This window comes from Lontra canadensis, unplaced genomic scaffold (assembly GCF_010015895.1).
Source record: "Lontra canadensis isolate GAN:19392208 unplaced genomic scaffold, GSC_riverotter_1.0 scaffold79, whole genome shotgun sequence".
In the NCBI taxonomy this organism is placed as follows: Eukaryota; Metazoa; Chordata; class Mammalia; order Carnivora; family Mustelidae; genus Lontra; species Lontra canadensis.
This window is the reverse complement of record NW_022631073.1, coordinates 7,329,982-7,345,372: the sequence shown is the minus strand read 5'-3', so window position 1 is coordinate 7,345,372 and position 15,391 is coordinate 7,329,982. Positions and strand designations below refer to the sequence as shown.

At 53.0% G+C, this 15,391-nt stretch overlaps 1 protein-coding gene across 1 annotated transcript in view; it reads left to right on the top strand.

The window, feature by feature from the left end:
• Positions 1–15,391, top strand: part of LHPP (phospholysine phosphohistidine inorganic pyrophosphate phosphatase) — a 121,124-nt gene that overhangs the window by 11,034 nt on the left and 94,699 nt on the right. The window contains exons 2-3 of the mRNA XM_032882125.1: positions 5,423–5,610; positions 9,649–9,802. Of these exons, the coding sequence (XP_032738016.1) occupies positions 5,423–5,610; positions 9,649–9,802 (342 nt within the window). The remainder of the gene's footprint in view (positions 1–5,422; positions 5,611–9,648; positions 9,803–15,391) is intronic.

The window sequence follows — 15,391 nt, the reverse complement described above, 5'->3', positions numbered from 1 at the left end:
GATGAGGAGACTGAGGCACAGAGAGAAGGGAGAGCTCGCTAAAGGTCCCACAGCTGTTAGGTGGCAGAGCTGGTACCCCGTCCACAGTCATCAGACTTCGAAGTGCCTCCTTGTCCCCACTGGGCCCCCTGGCCTGCTGCCTGGCAGTAGAGCGTCTTCGGGCATGGCTGTTCCGTCTGGTCCATAGCCTGCATGAAGGAGTGACTCAGTCCAGCACCGTGTGCGTAGGCTCAGCCTCTCGTTCATCTGTCTGGACGCATCTGGCTCCCTTATGCTTTCTCCTCTGGAATTCTCTAGAAACCTTGCACTGAAGAATTAGATGCAGTAGGGAGGCGATATTGCCCACAGGCAGGATTAGCTTTGAGCATGCGGTTTATTCCTGAGGTTCTTTGGAGGCAAGGGCAATGTTATTCCTTTATGATGTGTGGGCCCATCAGATCTGGAATTCAGATTAGTTAGGGAATTCCCATCGAAAGGCATCGCTACCCTCCAAGGGCTGTGAAAGCAGAGCTGAAGATGGGCTCTGCCTGAGCAGACCAGGGATGGGGGCCCTGAGGGGCTTCCTGGAGGAGGGGAAACACGAACCAGTCCTTGAAAGATGACAAAGATTGGGCTGTAGAGGACGGTACAGCAGACTCTGGGTGACTTGAGCCCTCCATAGGACATACAAAGGTGACAGCTTCCCAAGAGCTGGTGGGGGAGTAGGGTGGGGTGGGGAATGGAGTGAGGAGGGAGGATGGGCCCAGTTGGGAGGGCCTTGTCTGGGGCAGCCTTCTTGCCCCCTGGTGGCCTCCCCTCCCAGCCCCTCTGGCGAGCCGGAGAGGGCAGCAGGCTGTGGAGCTGTGCCAAGGTCGGTCAGGATGTCCAGTAATCGCCTTAGCGCTCTACCTGCTACGGAGCCATAATGAGAGGGTTTCCATTATTTTCGGGTGAGCGCCCCTGGCAGATGCCGACAGCCAGCAGCTGTGTGAGGTCCGAGGTGATTTGCAGGGGACCAGTTCGTGTGACGCACAGTAATTGCACCAGGCGGGTTTGTCCTGTCCTGCCGGGATGAGGTAAAGGTCAGTTCAAAGATCCGGCGTGGCCACAGGACGTGGGGGCAAATCCCACTCTCGTGGGACTCCTGGGAAGGGGGCAGCGGGCTGAAGTGGTGGCCAGGGTCTCAGAGGGACGATCTGGTCTGCACCCCACCCTGGGATGCCAGGGCCCTGTGGGAGGACACGTGTTCCAGGCATTCTTGGGCGAAGAGGAGAGAAGCAGGCTTCCCGCTGAGCAGGGAGCCGGATGGACTTGATCCCAGGACCCTGAGATCGTGATCTGAGCCAGAGGCAGATGCTTGATTGACTGAACCACCCAGGCGCCCCTGCTGGTGGTCTTCTAAGGACAGTAATCCCTGTCCTCTCACACCCCCACCCTGATGACCTCTCTTAGCCCTTCTGGCCTCCTCAGGGCTTTAACACAGGGATCTGCCAGGCGGGTGGGGGTGGGGTGTGTGTGTGTGTGTGTGTGTGTGTGTGTGTGTGTGTAGCGCAGCTCCGTCCACAGCGTTGGCCGTTCAGGGCCTTCCCTTCAGCGCTGACCGCTCACCTCGCACTCTCTCTCCCCCGTACACACTCACGTGTGCCCCGCACGCACCTGGACCTGGGTCTTGCCGGGGGCACGGTACTCCCCTTACTGGAAACACGTAGGTCTGCACACGCCAGCGCGTAGCTGCCCCCCCCCGCCCGGGGCCAGTTTACAGCCTGCGGGCTCTGCTGCTTACCAGCGGTGCGACTTTATCGGTCTCTGCCCCTCAGAGCCTCCGTTTTGGCATCTCTAGAATGGGGACAGTCGTGCTGGTGTCTGGGCTCATTGCTCAGGCAGCTCGTGCTCGGTGCTGACTGTGCGCCGGGTACTGGCCCGGGGACGTGTGTAGGGAAGAAAGCATGTGGTTCTGGACCAAATCAGGTCACAGACACTGAGTCCCGAGGCAGGACTTAGTGTAATGTTGTAGTCACGCTTTACTCCGCTAATAAACCATGCGGTTATCATTTTCAGTGACTACGAGAAACAGAGGGGACCTGGGACTCGTCCCAAATGGTCAGAAAGGGGGTGCCGTCAGTGGGGGGGGGCACGGGTGAACGCCACAGGGAGGGGACTCCCCACACGTTTTGCACTAGATGTTTCTCAAGGGCTGATTTGATCCTAAAACGAGTACTTTGATTTTAAAGCACATGTTTACGAACTTCGGTGGTTATTTCGAAGGAGACCCGTGGCTGAAGGGTCCCGAAGCGAGTTGTGTTATTTACACATTTGTCATCGGCATCTGAAGTCGCGCTCTGAATAGCAGATGTGAGGCACTGTCGTCTCACTGTCACGCTGATTGTTCACTGTTCTGAGAAGGTCACATCATAATTCATTAGCAATAATTAGTCCCCGGACACCCCTGCACTTCTTCGCTCAACTGCTCCATTAATTTGGGTGCGAATCACACATTCCCGGTGCCAATCAATGAAGATCTGTCTGTGATGCACAAGGTGATGCTATTAGTTACGATGTATTAACTGCCTAATTTAAAAATACAAAAGCTGTCTTTATGAAGGGCAATTAACCACTACGCGTAATGGATCCTTCATAACTCTCTGATTAGGAAAGACAAATATTAAGGAAGGACTGAACCACCTGGGCTGTTGATTAAGACATGGTTGGCCTCAAGGTGTGTGTTCACTCTGTTGTTGGTCAGTCTACAGACCTCTTTTCAGGGGGCACTGGTCAGCTCCAGGGCTTGGAGGGTCATCGCAGCGAAGGAGCGCCTGCCTGTGTCCAACGGGGCTTGGAAGGGGGCTACAGGGGCGCCCCTGGGGGCGGCAGTAGGTGTGGTCGGTGTGGTTCTAAGGAAGGGTCCCTCTCACCGGCTGTCATTTGGATTTTCTGTCACTCGGTCATTCGGCAAATGGGAGCCTGCCGTGCACCAGCCCGGTGTGAAGCAGGGGTGCCGAGGAGCATGGACCAGATGTCACTGCTGACCTCATGGAGCACACAGGTCTGGGAGAGAAACAATACACAAAGGTAGAAGTCAGACACTTGGAGATATTGGTTAACGTCACAAAGAAAGAAAAATACAGCCAGAGCTAGGATAAGGACAGTGTGACACAGGGTGGAGAGGGGGACATTGGACAGACCTGCCACCTTTTCCCAGTTCTGTTAGCACTAAGGAGCATTGAATTTGGAGCTCCCTCCACCCCGGGATGGAACAGATTGCCTGAGGCACCCCTACCTGCTCAGTCACCCTCCTCTTCAGCTTCATTTTCTGGCCCAGCCTCCATATACCCAAGGCTGCTCAAAGATTCTGAACCCAACCAGGGCCCACACTGCACCTGTTTCTCCCTCTACTCCGCCCCTCCTACCCTGGCCGCCTAATCAGTTCTGCAAGATTCAAGTTGGACCTGGCTCTTCTGAGAAGCCTTTTCTGACACCCCATCCTGGGAGGAGACCTTTCCCACCTTTGGCTTTGTAGGGTGGCTACGGTGTGTGCTTCCTGTTTCTGACTCCATATCGGTTCCAGGGTCCGTGTTGGGGTCAAGTAGAACTTAGCCCATGTCCCTAGTGTCTCAGATCCAGGAAGAGGAATAGAAAGTTCCTGACCTTCCGAGACTCAGTGTCCTCACTCATAAAGCAGGATAGAAAGCATGTCACCGCCAGGGTTGAGACAGAGTTGCATTTTTACCGGGGGTCTCCCTTATTTGGCCAAACAGAGGTTGATTTCAAGTCCATAGTTCTGAGTAACTGGGTCTACTCTGTGTGTTGCCTCTGCACAAGAGCACAAAATTGGAACACGTATCTCTTATACAGGGTATTTATTGATAAATACTAAATGATAAATTATGCACTTAACACTGGATCAGATATATTATTTATATTATAAAAATGTAAAAGTTGAAAGGATGGCTGAAAAGTAAAGATGTCTTCTGCACGTTCGGAGACCGCTGGCATGGCTGTGTCAGAGACCTGTTTGCAAACAGTGCGAGGTGACAGTTAGTGCCCTCGGTTAGTTTTCCTAGGGTTTCCCAGACCTCCTGACTAGTAGCCTGGCGTCTGTTCTGCGATGCCACGCTGCGACTCTGTGCAGATGTTGAGTAGGACTGCCGTCCTGCCCTGGCTTGTCTAGGGAGGGCTGTGTGTTCTGGGCCCATGGGGACATCTGCCATCAGAATGGATCTCAGCTGTGCCAGCCCTTTTTCCTGCGCAGCCTGAGTCCACTCTTCCCTCTCTTGGAGGCTGTTTCTTTGCCTCCTGGCCCCCATCTGCCTCTTCATCCTGCTCCAGTCCTTCAAAGCACCTCCTTGTGGCTCTAGCCGGAGCCTGCCTGTGGTCAAGGTTACAGTTCTGTGTGCTGGCCCCCAGCCAGGCACTTAGTAGATGCTCGGTAAGTGTTGCGGGAGGGTTGGATATTATTGCATTTGGGACCTCTTTCGGCATCTGCTTATGGGTTTGCATTCCGAGAACCGGGCCAAGTGTAGCCAGGCTGCAGCCGGGGTCCTGGGAGCTCAGGAGAGAAGAAATGTGGGCGCGGCTGGCCTGCCACAGCATCTCAGGGTCTTGTTAGGTTAACCCTGGGGTTGCAGGGGCTCCCTGGGTCCTATCTGTCCATCCCGGGATCATTCACATACCTGATGACCGTCTGGCAAACTTTTCTTCGGCGACAGCAATGAGAAGATATACAGGAACTTGGTGTCTCAGCCTTTGTTCTTTAGGGGAAATATGGATGCAGAGGTAATTAGGCGCACGTAGCCCACGTGCACAGTGGAAGTGCTGATCACGGGGGAATGGTCCAGAGAAACTGCCACGGACGTTCATGGGACATCCCTGGCCAGGCTGAGCGGGATGGAGTGATGGAGGGGAGATGTCCGGTGCGTCTTGGGAGGTGGGAGAATTGGCACATGTAGAGAGGTGCCATGTCCCAGGCAGGAGTGGAGATGTGTCCCAGGAGAAGGAATAGAGATGTGTCCCAGGCAGAGCATGGGTGTGTGTCACAGGTAGAAGGAGCGAAGGAAATGTGTCCCAGGTGAAGGCTGGAGTTGTGTGTCAGATGAAGAGGTGGTGGGGGGGATATCTCAGGCAGAGAGAGTGGGGACAGAGATATGTCCCAGGTGGGGGTGTCCCAGGCCGAGGGAGTGGGGACATGTCTCCCGCAACAGGCTCAGTGCAGATGGAAAGGAGGGTTGTGGGCAGGGTCGGGGTTCCCTGGAAAGGGTCAGCTCCAGCTCAGCAGCTCCCATCCAGACCCCGGGGTCAGCCAAAGCTGGCCTCAGGGAGCCACAGTGGTCTGGCCCACGCTGGCGGTCCTGATTGCCCTTGGGAAGTGACTTTCCAGCTTCCTCCCCGGAGGCTCAGCGCTCCAAGTGCTGATGGCACCCTCTGCCTGTCGTGTTCCCACTCCCAGACTGAAGCGGTCACAGCTGAAGGTGAGGTTCTGCACCAACGACTCGCAGAAGTCCCGGGGAGACCTGGTGGGGCTGCTTCGGCGCCACGGCTTCGACATCTCCGAGAGCGAGGTGACTGCCCCCGCCCCAGCCGCTTCTCTGATCCTGAAGAAGCGAGGCCTGCGGCCACACCTGCTTGTCCATGATGGTAGGCCTGCCGGGCCCTTGGCTTGGTGGGGGTGACGGTGCCTCCTTTCCAGGTGGGGGCCGAGGGAGGGCGTCCTCACCTGGGCCAAACCACTGGGGAGGACACGAACGCTTGGCTCCTGCCACTGGTGCTCATGGGCCTGTGGGGTGGAAACCTCGTGGGCTCCCTGCTGGGCACCAGTCCCCTTCCACCCCTGGCTGAGTACCGGAGGGTCTTTAGAGGCAGGTTCCAGATGGAACAGTTTCCAAGAAGGAAACCTCTGAGCCTGATTTCTTTGATCTAGAATGGACCAGAGGGGCAGGGAATCGCCACAGCGGCAAAATCCTAGCTTCTAGGGCTTGTGGGGCAGGAGATGGGCAGGGAAGGAGGCTGAGGGGCTAGACTGAAGTCTGTAGGTTTCTGTCTGCCACACCCCATCCCCCACTCCCCCTACCTCCCCCGCCACCCTCCCCCAACCCTGAACTTGATCTCTATTTGTGAAAACCAGCCCTACTTTCTGGCAAATGGCACAAGGTTTATATCCTGATCTTCGTCTGAATGCAACGAAAGAGACATTTTGACCCTCCTTGGGGAGTTTTTCTGGGAAGTGGAAGGAGCGGTATTATTGGGTGCCTTCTGAATATTCAAAAAGAAGACACATAAGCAGAGCTTCGAATTCAGGACGCTTCCCTGTCGTTGCACTGAGCCCTCCTTCTTCCCCTGCGCTGGGTATTTTTATTTACAAACCACGGCAGAAGCAAGCATATTCTTCTGCCTCCCGGCAGGAGAGGGGCCCCCCCGAGCTTGAGGGTGCTCCCTGAAAGGCTCGAGTGTCCAATCCAGAGCTCTGGTGCCAGTTGAGGGCAATACGCCCAGCCTTTAGAAAGCCTCTTTCTCAAAATCCTTCCTCTGTGATATGGGATCTCTGCCAGTGTCTTCAGAACAGGTCCTCAAGGAAGGAGAAGAACTTAAGAAAGAAAATCCCCACCCCCGGGGCAGAGGGAGGAGTGGGGGTGAAATGCGCTGGGAAGGGGAAGGAGATTCAGTGTTTGCCCGGAGGGGGCATTGATCGCTATGGGAGCTTGTGCAGGCCGGAGGGGAAGCGGGGGGCCCTCCTCAGCCGCACCCCTGCATCTCTTTTCCATTAATATGCCTGTCTCCAGACTCGGAATCTTTTTCCAAGTTTTACTGTTGATGAATTCCACCCCCAACATTTTATTATGACATTTTCAAACATACAGCCAAGCTACAGGAATTCTGCTCAGAATAATTTGGATGTGGTCACCTTGGCTGTGCTAGTGATGTTTTACTCTATTTTCTTCCTTATTATGTCTGCCTATTCCTCTGTCCATCTTTTCATCTTACTTTTTTTTCTTCTTAAGATTTATTTATTCGAGAGAGAGATAGAGAGAGTGCTTGCGTGCTGGTGGGGGGAGGAGCGGGGAGAGGGAGAGGGACCCTAAGCAGACGCTGCACTGAGCGTGGAGCTTGATGCGGGGCTCGATCCCAGGACCCTGAGACCAAGAGTCGGATACTTAACCAACTACGCCACCCAGGCTCCTGCTTTTCTTATCTTTTTGACGCATTTCAAGGTAAATAGCAAACACTGGAACATGTCCCCAAAACGCTTCAGTACTTAACTGGAGTTCAGTGTCTGTTTATAATTTTTTCTTTTGATAAAAAATTTATGTACAATGAAATGCAGGAATCTCAGGTGTGCTTTTGCTGAGTTCTGTCAGATGCATCCATCTGTGTGTCCCTAGCCCTGTCGTGATCCCAATACAGAGCTTTACTGGCACGTGCTGCCCCCGTCAGTCCCCATCCCCAACCTTCTCGGAGGCATTTTCATTTGTTTGATCATGAGAAGCTTGCCTCATTTAGATTTTTGTATAAATAGAATCATGCAGCTTCTAGTTGTGCCGGGACCCTGCGGACCACCCTCAGGCTTGACGATTTGCTGGAAGGACCTGCAGGGCCCAGAAGAGCTGCGGGACTCGTAGGGTTTGCTGCAGTGAAGGAACACAGATTGAACTCAGCAAAGGGAGGAGAGGCGGGGGTGAACTCTAGGAGAATGGGGCATGACCTTTCAGTGGTCCTCACCTGGGCAGTCTCCCTGAGATGACTTAATTCTCCCAGCCGAGATGTGTGACGGTACGTGCAATGTGTCATCACCCAGGGGAGCCCACTGGAGCCTGGTGTCTAGGGTTTTGAGTAGGGATTGGTTGGAGAGGCACACAGCGCCTGTGGACTGACCTTGGCTCTTCAGTCTCTGGCCTCCCAGGGCCTCAGGCATACAAAAAAACTCTCTCTCTCTCTCTTTTTTAAGATTGTATTTATTTGAGAGAGAGAGGGTGCATGAGGAGGGGCAGAAGGAGAGGGAGAATCAGACTCCCCACTGAGTGCAGAGCCCAGCCTGGGGCTCCATCCCAGGACTCTGAGATCATGATCTGAGCCAAATGCAGATGCTTAGCCGCCTGGGCCACCCAGGTGCCCTGAGGACCGCCTTTCTTTGGAATCTGCTGGATCCGAGCAGCCCCAACATACTGTTGTTGGGACGTATCTGTACGGTTGCGGGTTGTCAGTAGATTTTTTCTTCTTTCTGCGGAGTGCTGTTCCATTAAGTGAACATACCAGGCTTTGTCCAGTCCCCTGTTGACGGACACCTGGCTGTTTCCGACTTTAGGCTGTTAGGGAGGCGATCTGCTATGAATGTTTCTATGGAGTTCTTTTGGATAAATACCTAGGACTGAATTGCTGGGTCAGAGGGTAGGTGGCTGTTGAGTTTTATCGGAAACTGCTAGCCTCTCCCCAGGGGGCTGTATCATTTCACGTTCTGGCCAGCCGGCTCTTACAGCTGCTCTGCTTCCCCACCAGCGCTTGGCGGTGCCTATCTTTTTAATTCTCGCCGATCTGCCAAGTAGGAAGTGGTATCATGCAGTTACTTCCATTTTTTAATTCAGCAAGGTCAACATCTAAGACCAAGATAGGTGAGAGTACGCTTCGTTCTAAGCAATGGAGGGCATAAGGCTGACAACTTAGTTTATCCTTGCAATGTTCTCGGATTTTAATTTAAAATTGGGGAGGACAGGGGTTCCTGGGTGGCTCAGTCAGTTAAATGTCTGCCTTCGGGGGACGCCTGGGTGGCTCAGTTGGTTAAGCGTCTGCCCCTGGTTCAGGTTATGATCCTGGGGTCCTGGGATTGAGCCTTGCCTCAGGCTCCCTGCTCAGCGGGGAGCCTACTTCTCCCTCTCCCTCTGCCTGCCTGTGCTGTCTCTCTGTCAAATAAATAAATAAAATCTTAAAAAAAAAAGAAAAGTCTTCCTCTGGTTCAGGTCATGATGCCAGGGTCTTGGGATCGAGTACCACGTCAGGCTCCTTGTTCAGTAAGGAGTCTGCTTGTCTCTCTCTCTCTCTGCCACTCCCCCTGCTTGTTCTCTCTCTCTGACAAATAAATAAATAAAATCTTTAAAAAAAAATAAAATAAGATAAAATAGGGGAGGGCAGAGAAGGAAAGGAGGAAGAGGCTTTGCTAAGGGGCTTGGTGAGCGGAGGGGTGGTGGGAGATCAGCGGCTACTCCTTCCAGCATGTGTGTCACTCGAGGCTCTCCTGTCTTCCATGGGGTTGGGCTGGAATGTTTGATGGTCTTTACAGTGTGGGTCCAGCAGTACAGACCCTACAAAGGTTTCCAGCAGCCTCATTTCACCCTGCATTCAGGAATCTGTGTCTTCCTGGCAAATGTCACTTCTCACTTGCAGAACTATGGGTTCCCTGCCTGTGGGATTGGACAGGAGCCCCTGGGGTAATGGCAGTGTTGGGCTGGGGGCCCCCGGGGTGGGTCCATCTTTCTCCTGACAAACCCCAACTGTGGGGAGTGGAATTCCTTCATCTGTAAAGTGGGAGTAAGACCCCTTCCACGTCTGCCTCCCGTACAGCTGGGAGGATCAGGAAGTACATCTGAGAAAGGGGCCGGACCCACGTGGCAGACAGAGGGTGTCCCTGGTAGGAGATGAGACGTGAGCCATGTCTCCGCAGGGCTTTATCCCTCTTTCTCTTTCCAGGAGTCCGCTCAGAATTTGATCAGATTGACACCTCCAACCCCAACTGCGTGGTCATTGCAGATGCTGGAGAAAGCTTTTCTTACCAAAACATGAATAAGGCTTTCCGGGTGCTCATGGAGCTGGAAAGTCCTGTGCTCATCTCTCTGGGAAAAGGGTAAGTCAGCTTCAGGAAGAGGGTTTCCAGCTGCTTTGGACGACAGACACTCTGTGGGTCTCTGGCCTTGCAGAATCAGTACACGGTGCAGAAAAGTGGGTGTGGGGTGGGCATAGTCTGCCTTCCTACTCCCTCCCTGCTTTTTTCCCTTCGTGCTTCCTTTCTTTTAATAATTTGTGAGGAAATGAGAACTCTCTGGCTTCGGGGGAGCTGGCTGGTCAGGCTTGCGAGTGGGCCCTGGGCTGGAAGAGGCTGGGGCCGGGGAGGGTTGCTGCAGATGGAGGCCCTGTTGAGGCCTCAGAGCACAGGTGCTCACTGTCCCAAGGTTAGGGGTGTTTGCACAGGTACAGCACCAGGCACTGAAGAATTGTCTCTAGGGGGCACCTGAGTAGTAAAGGGAAGGCTCGGGGGCCTGGAGGAAAGCTCTGGGCCGGGCTCCGCATCTCTGGCCACAGAGCAGTCTCTGTAAAGTCCTGATTTTGTCACTGGCATTTTTGTCTGAGCCCTTAGCACAGTCCTCATTGTCTCTTCCTTTAAAAAAACCCAAACCAACCATGCTGGTTACTTTTCTCAACATCTTTTAGCACCAAGACAGTGCATGTTCATGGGAGGAAAATCAGAGAGTACAGATAAGCAAAAAGAAGAAAACAGAGATTTCCATTCCACTGCACAAGAAAACAGCTGTCAACACGTCGGTGTGTTTCCTTCCACGTGGTTCCTGGAGCAAAGAAATCATTACGAAGGGATGTACTTGGAGCATCAGGATCAAACCTGACCTAGTTTTGTTACCCGGGTTTTTGTTGTTCAGCAGACAGTACTTTGTGAACAACTATCCACTTGATAAAGAAATGTCTGTGTGGTGGTTTTCCTGTAATCTTTTTTACAGAATATCCTGTAGTTTATTTAAATTTATTTTTTATTTTTTAATTTTTAAAAAAGATTTTATTTATTTACTTGACAGAGAGCATAAGCAGGGGGAGCTGCAGGCAGAGGGAGAACCAGGCTCCCAGCTGAGCAGGGAGCCTGATGTGGGGCTCGATCCCAGGACCCTGGGATCATGACCTGAGCCAAAGGCACATGCTTCACCGACTGAGTCCCCTAGGCATCCCCTATCCTGTAGTTTTCTTAAACCAATGCCCGCTGATGGATGTTAGGTTGTTTCTGATTTTCTACGAAAGTAAAGCCGTGATAGATGGATCCGAGGCTCTCCGTGCACGTTGCCGGGCTGCTTTCCAGAAAGCTGCGCAGACTTTGTCAGCAGGAGGCAGAACTAGGCTTTAAAATCATGGGCTCTTACATTTGCAGGGACCCTCTGGAGCCCTGCCCCAGCTTTTTGTGCCTGGCGGGGATTTGGGGTCCGTCCCTGGGGAAGGCTTTTCCAGCTTGGGTGCTTCTGCTGGTCGGGAACTCCCGCCCTGTGCCCACCAAATGGGGCCGGCTATCAGAGGAGTCAAAGGAGGGACCTTTGGTTTGGCCATGCACCGTTACGTATTCCATTTTGTTTCATTCCCGCCGCAACCCTGTGAGTTGTAGGCAGCAGCAGTGCCATTTTGGAAGTGGCTTATCGAGGCCTAAGGAGGTGAAGTAAGCCGGGGTCCCCGGCCCATAAATCCTGTCCCCTCGGGGCTACATTCAAGAGCAGATGTTTGGCCCTCACAGGACCTTAAATTTGGGGGCAGCATGTTTAAAAATTGGGAGATTTTTGGGTGCCTGGGTGGCTCAGTGGGTTAAGCCTCTGCCTTCGGCTCAGGTCATGGTCTCAGGGTCCTGGGATCGAGCCCCAAATTGGGCTCTCTGCTCAGCAGGGAGCCTGCTTCCCCCTCCCTCTCTGCCTGCCTCTCTGCCTACTTGTAATCTCTCTCTGTCAAATAAATAAATAAAATCTTTAAAAAAGAATTGGGAGATTTTTATATAAAATACCCAGATTTCTGGATACTTAAAAAACCAGAATATCTGATAATTCAGGGCCCCACATTCCACCACACTCAGAAGCTTAGCTGAGGCCACTGCCTCCATTGATTCCAGCTGACCGTAGGCCCCGCCACTCCCGCCATCCCCTTCACCAAGCTCAGAGTCTGCTGTCACTTAAGTGCGCTATTTTGGTTGTTTTTCTCATGGTATTTTTTAATGGCTTTGTCTCTTGTCAAAATAGGCAAACAAAAGAGATTTCAGGAAAGAGAGGATATATTTCTTTTTTTTTTTTTTAAAAGATTTTATTTATTTATTTGACAGAGATCACAAGTAGGCAGAGAGGCAGGCAGAGAGAGAGGGGGAAGCAGGCTCCCTGCTGAGCAGAGAGCCCGATGCGGGGCTCGATCCCAGGACCCGGAGATCATGACCTGAGCCGAAGGCAGAGGCTTAACCCACTGAGCCACCCAGGCGCCCTGAGAGGATATATTTCTTTTAGGAACTTAAAATATTCTAGTGTGTTTATCATGCAAATAAAATATGTCCTGTAGTAGTCAGGATTTGTCGCAGAAGCAGAACCAAGAGGGGCCAGGTGCCCAATGAAGAGCTGTGTCCGGGACCGAAGGCTCTCTGCCGGCAGATTCCTTCTTGCTCAGGGAGGGAATACTGTTCTGTTCCCGCCTTCCCCTGATTGGATGAGGCCCACCACAGAATGGAGGGCAGTCCATTTACTCAGAGACCACTGATTTCAATGTTAATCTCACCCAAGGAAGACCTTCACAGAAACATCCAGAATAATGTTTGACCAAATATCTGGCCCCTTGGCCCAGTCAGGCTGACACATAAGTTCACCATTCTAGTCCCTTTCCGACCTCACGAGCACCTGCGGATTAGAGTGCTGCAAGCCATGGAACTTGGCCTGCTCGACGCCCTCACGCTCCTGGTTTGATCCTTTAGGCGTCCCTGAGACCACCAGCCCCTCACTAGAGAACAGCATGATGAAGCTCTGTCATGATTCATTTACGTTCACACTTTTTCTTTCAAATTGTCCCTAATTGTTAAATGTTATTACTCCAGATAGTGGGGAGTAGTCCAAGTAGATATGTTGTTGAAAAAGAAAAAGAAAAGGAATCATTTGCTTTTTAGCTTTGTCATTTTGTAGTAAATTCAAGGGTAGGCAAGGGTTGGTTTTACAAATACGCGATCGGAGGTGGTGCCTCTGACGAGTGGGGCTCCTGACTTGGGCTGTGGGTTGGGCGCTCAGAAGCAAGGGACAGGAACTGAGAGCTTTGGGGCCCGGGTCAGCAGCTTCTCGGGACAGCCCAAGGACCTATGAAGAGCTGCTGTCCTGTCCGAGTGGGGTTCGTGGACGGCGAGGGGCCATCCTCCGGGGCACGGGGCCACGCGGGGCCCCCCGAGGAGGCAGGATGGCGGGGGCACTGGGGCAGAATGTCCTCCTGGAAATGGAGTGATTTACATGTGGCATCTGTTTGGAGCCGGAGTGGGAATTGCCTTTGTAATTTCTTCTGTCATGCTGCCGTCAGAAAATTAAGCTGTTTACGCGAGAGACTATGGAAGGTTAATGGCTCTTGTGGGAAAGGTCAAGTGGTCATTTTGAAGGGAGGCCGCGCTGAATAATCGGAAAGGCAGAAGAGTAAAGCATAAAATCTATCCGACCGCTTCTGGCCAGCTCCTTCCCGTCTCTCCAGCACCCCCAGTTTCTTCTTTGTGGCCGGAGCACTCAGCTTCTGCTGCTGCTTTCTTGATGCCAGTAACAGAAGATGGTGTATCCGATCTCTTCGGTTTCAGGAATAACCTGGGCCTTTATATTTAGAAAAAATTAACTTCGATACTTGTATTTCCTGTGTCTCTAAAAATGTTTTCAGCTAACAGATGGCCTCCGATAGCTTTTGGCTTTCCTGAATGAGTAAGGAGTAAAGAAAAATTCTGGACACTGGAAAACCAAAGCCCAGATTCAGTTGAAAAAGAAATCGTAAGGTTTCTAATTTTGATTTATGGAAGTCCGTTTTTTCTTTAGGCTCTAAACATGAGGGTAACAAATATTTTAAGCTATATGCTCAGGTTTTTCCTTCTATCAGGACTAAATTTAAACTTCAGCAAGTGTGGGTTCCTGTCACTTGGGAAGAAAGACTTTGGGGAGTGTGGCTGGGCAGAAGTTGTGCTGTGAACATGTCCTTGGGAGGCTTTTCCAAAGGGAGGTGCACCCAGCTCCTGCCACCTCCTGCCAGCCCAGGGCCCTGGCCGGAGGCCCAGAGAATCCTCTGCTCCAAACAAACCTGTGCCTGTTGCAATGAGATGGTGTCATTTTTAATTCGTCCTTTGTCTTCGGGGTCTTGTGTTGGCCGCATTCTCTCCTCACCTCTGTCCTTTGTCCCTGGCTCACTTTGCCGTGTCCCTTCCTCAGGGAGGCCCTCCCTGGTCCCCCTCCTGCCCCTTCTGGTCTCCCACTGCCCCTCTCTTCCCTTCCCACAGCCGTCCTCATACAGAGGGTGAGGGGACAAAGCTGAAACCGGGCCTGGAGGGTCGTCCGGCCCATGGGGTCCTCAGCAGAGTGCTGCTGCTGGATTCTGAGATGGTCCCTGTGGCTGGACAATTCTGTTCCCTTCACTTTAGCTTCTGCTCCCAGCTCTGATGTGTCGCTGGGATGCTGTCTCCCTGTGCCCAGCATGTTCAGCCCTCCTCAAGCAGAGCACGCTGAGTCCGGGCTTCCCCTGGTCGTTGCCCGTGCCCCGTCCCCTTTATATTTGTCTGTGGACTGGGCTGCTTCCCCACCAGACTGGGAGTCCCTGGGGGACAGCCTGTGTCTGGCTGGTCTCTGAGTCCCACAGAGGGCCGTGGATCTGGGGGACTGAATTGCGGACCCCAACTCTGGGGTCCCTGAGTGCAGGGCCCAGCACCCAGTGTCTCCCTCTTCCTGTGGGCCAAACCTGACTTAACTTCGCCGTTCCTTTAAAACTCGGGACCTAGCTAGGGAAGGTGGTTTATTGTAGGAATGGGGAAATAGAAGGAAACACTTCAGTGAGGCTCTATCAGACAGAATACGTGTCTGGATTCTCGATTTAAGACAAAGGCAATTAAACCTCTAACCCTGGGTTTTGGGGTCACCCTTTAAATGGGGTAGCATTTTGAGGCCCCAATGCTGTAAGCAGGAGCTGTTCCACTTGGCTACCAGGCATCTTCCTGAAGGGGTGCAGTGTCCCACCTAGCCCTTGTGGGGTGACCCCTGACCAAGAAACCTGGGGTTCACTTGGAGACTGACTGGTCCTGCCATACCAGGAACCACCCCCGTCCCCATCCCCAGCTTCATCTCATGGGCTCCGGGCTCCCAGTGTACCGGACAGGAATGATTGGCTGGGCACCAACCCCTCCCAAAGCCAAGGGTTTGGCTAAAGCCTTGCAGGCCAGCCTTCGTGGAGCCTGAGAACACCAAGTGCTGGGGGAGCATGTGGTGGGCAGTTAGGCTCCCGCAGCCTTCAGGGCCTCAGGTGGGGTCCAGAGGAACGGGCAGGACTCCTGGGGCGCAGAGCTGGAGGAAAGGAGCCAGCCCTGCGGCAGCTCCTGGGAAGCTTAGTTCTACATTTCAGTAGGCACAGGACAGGTTGCAACCCCCACAGAGGGGAAAGACATGTGTTCATCCTTTCTGGCCCCACTCATAGCTCC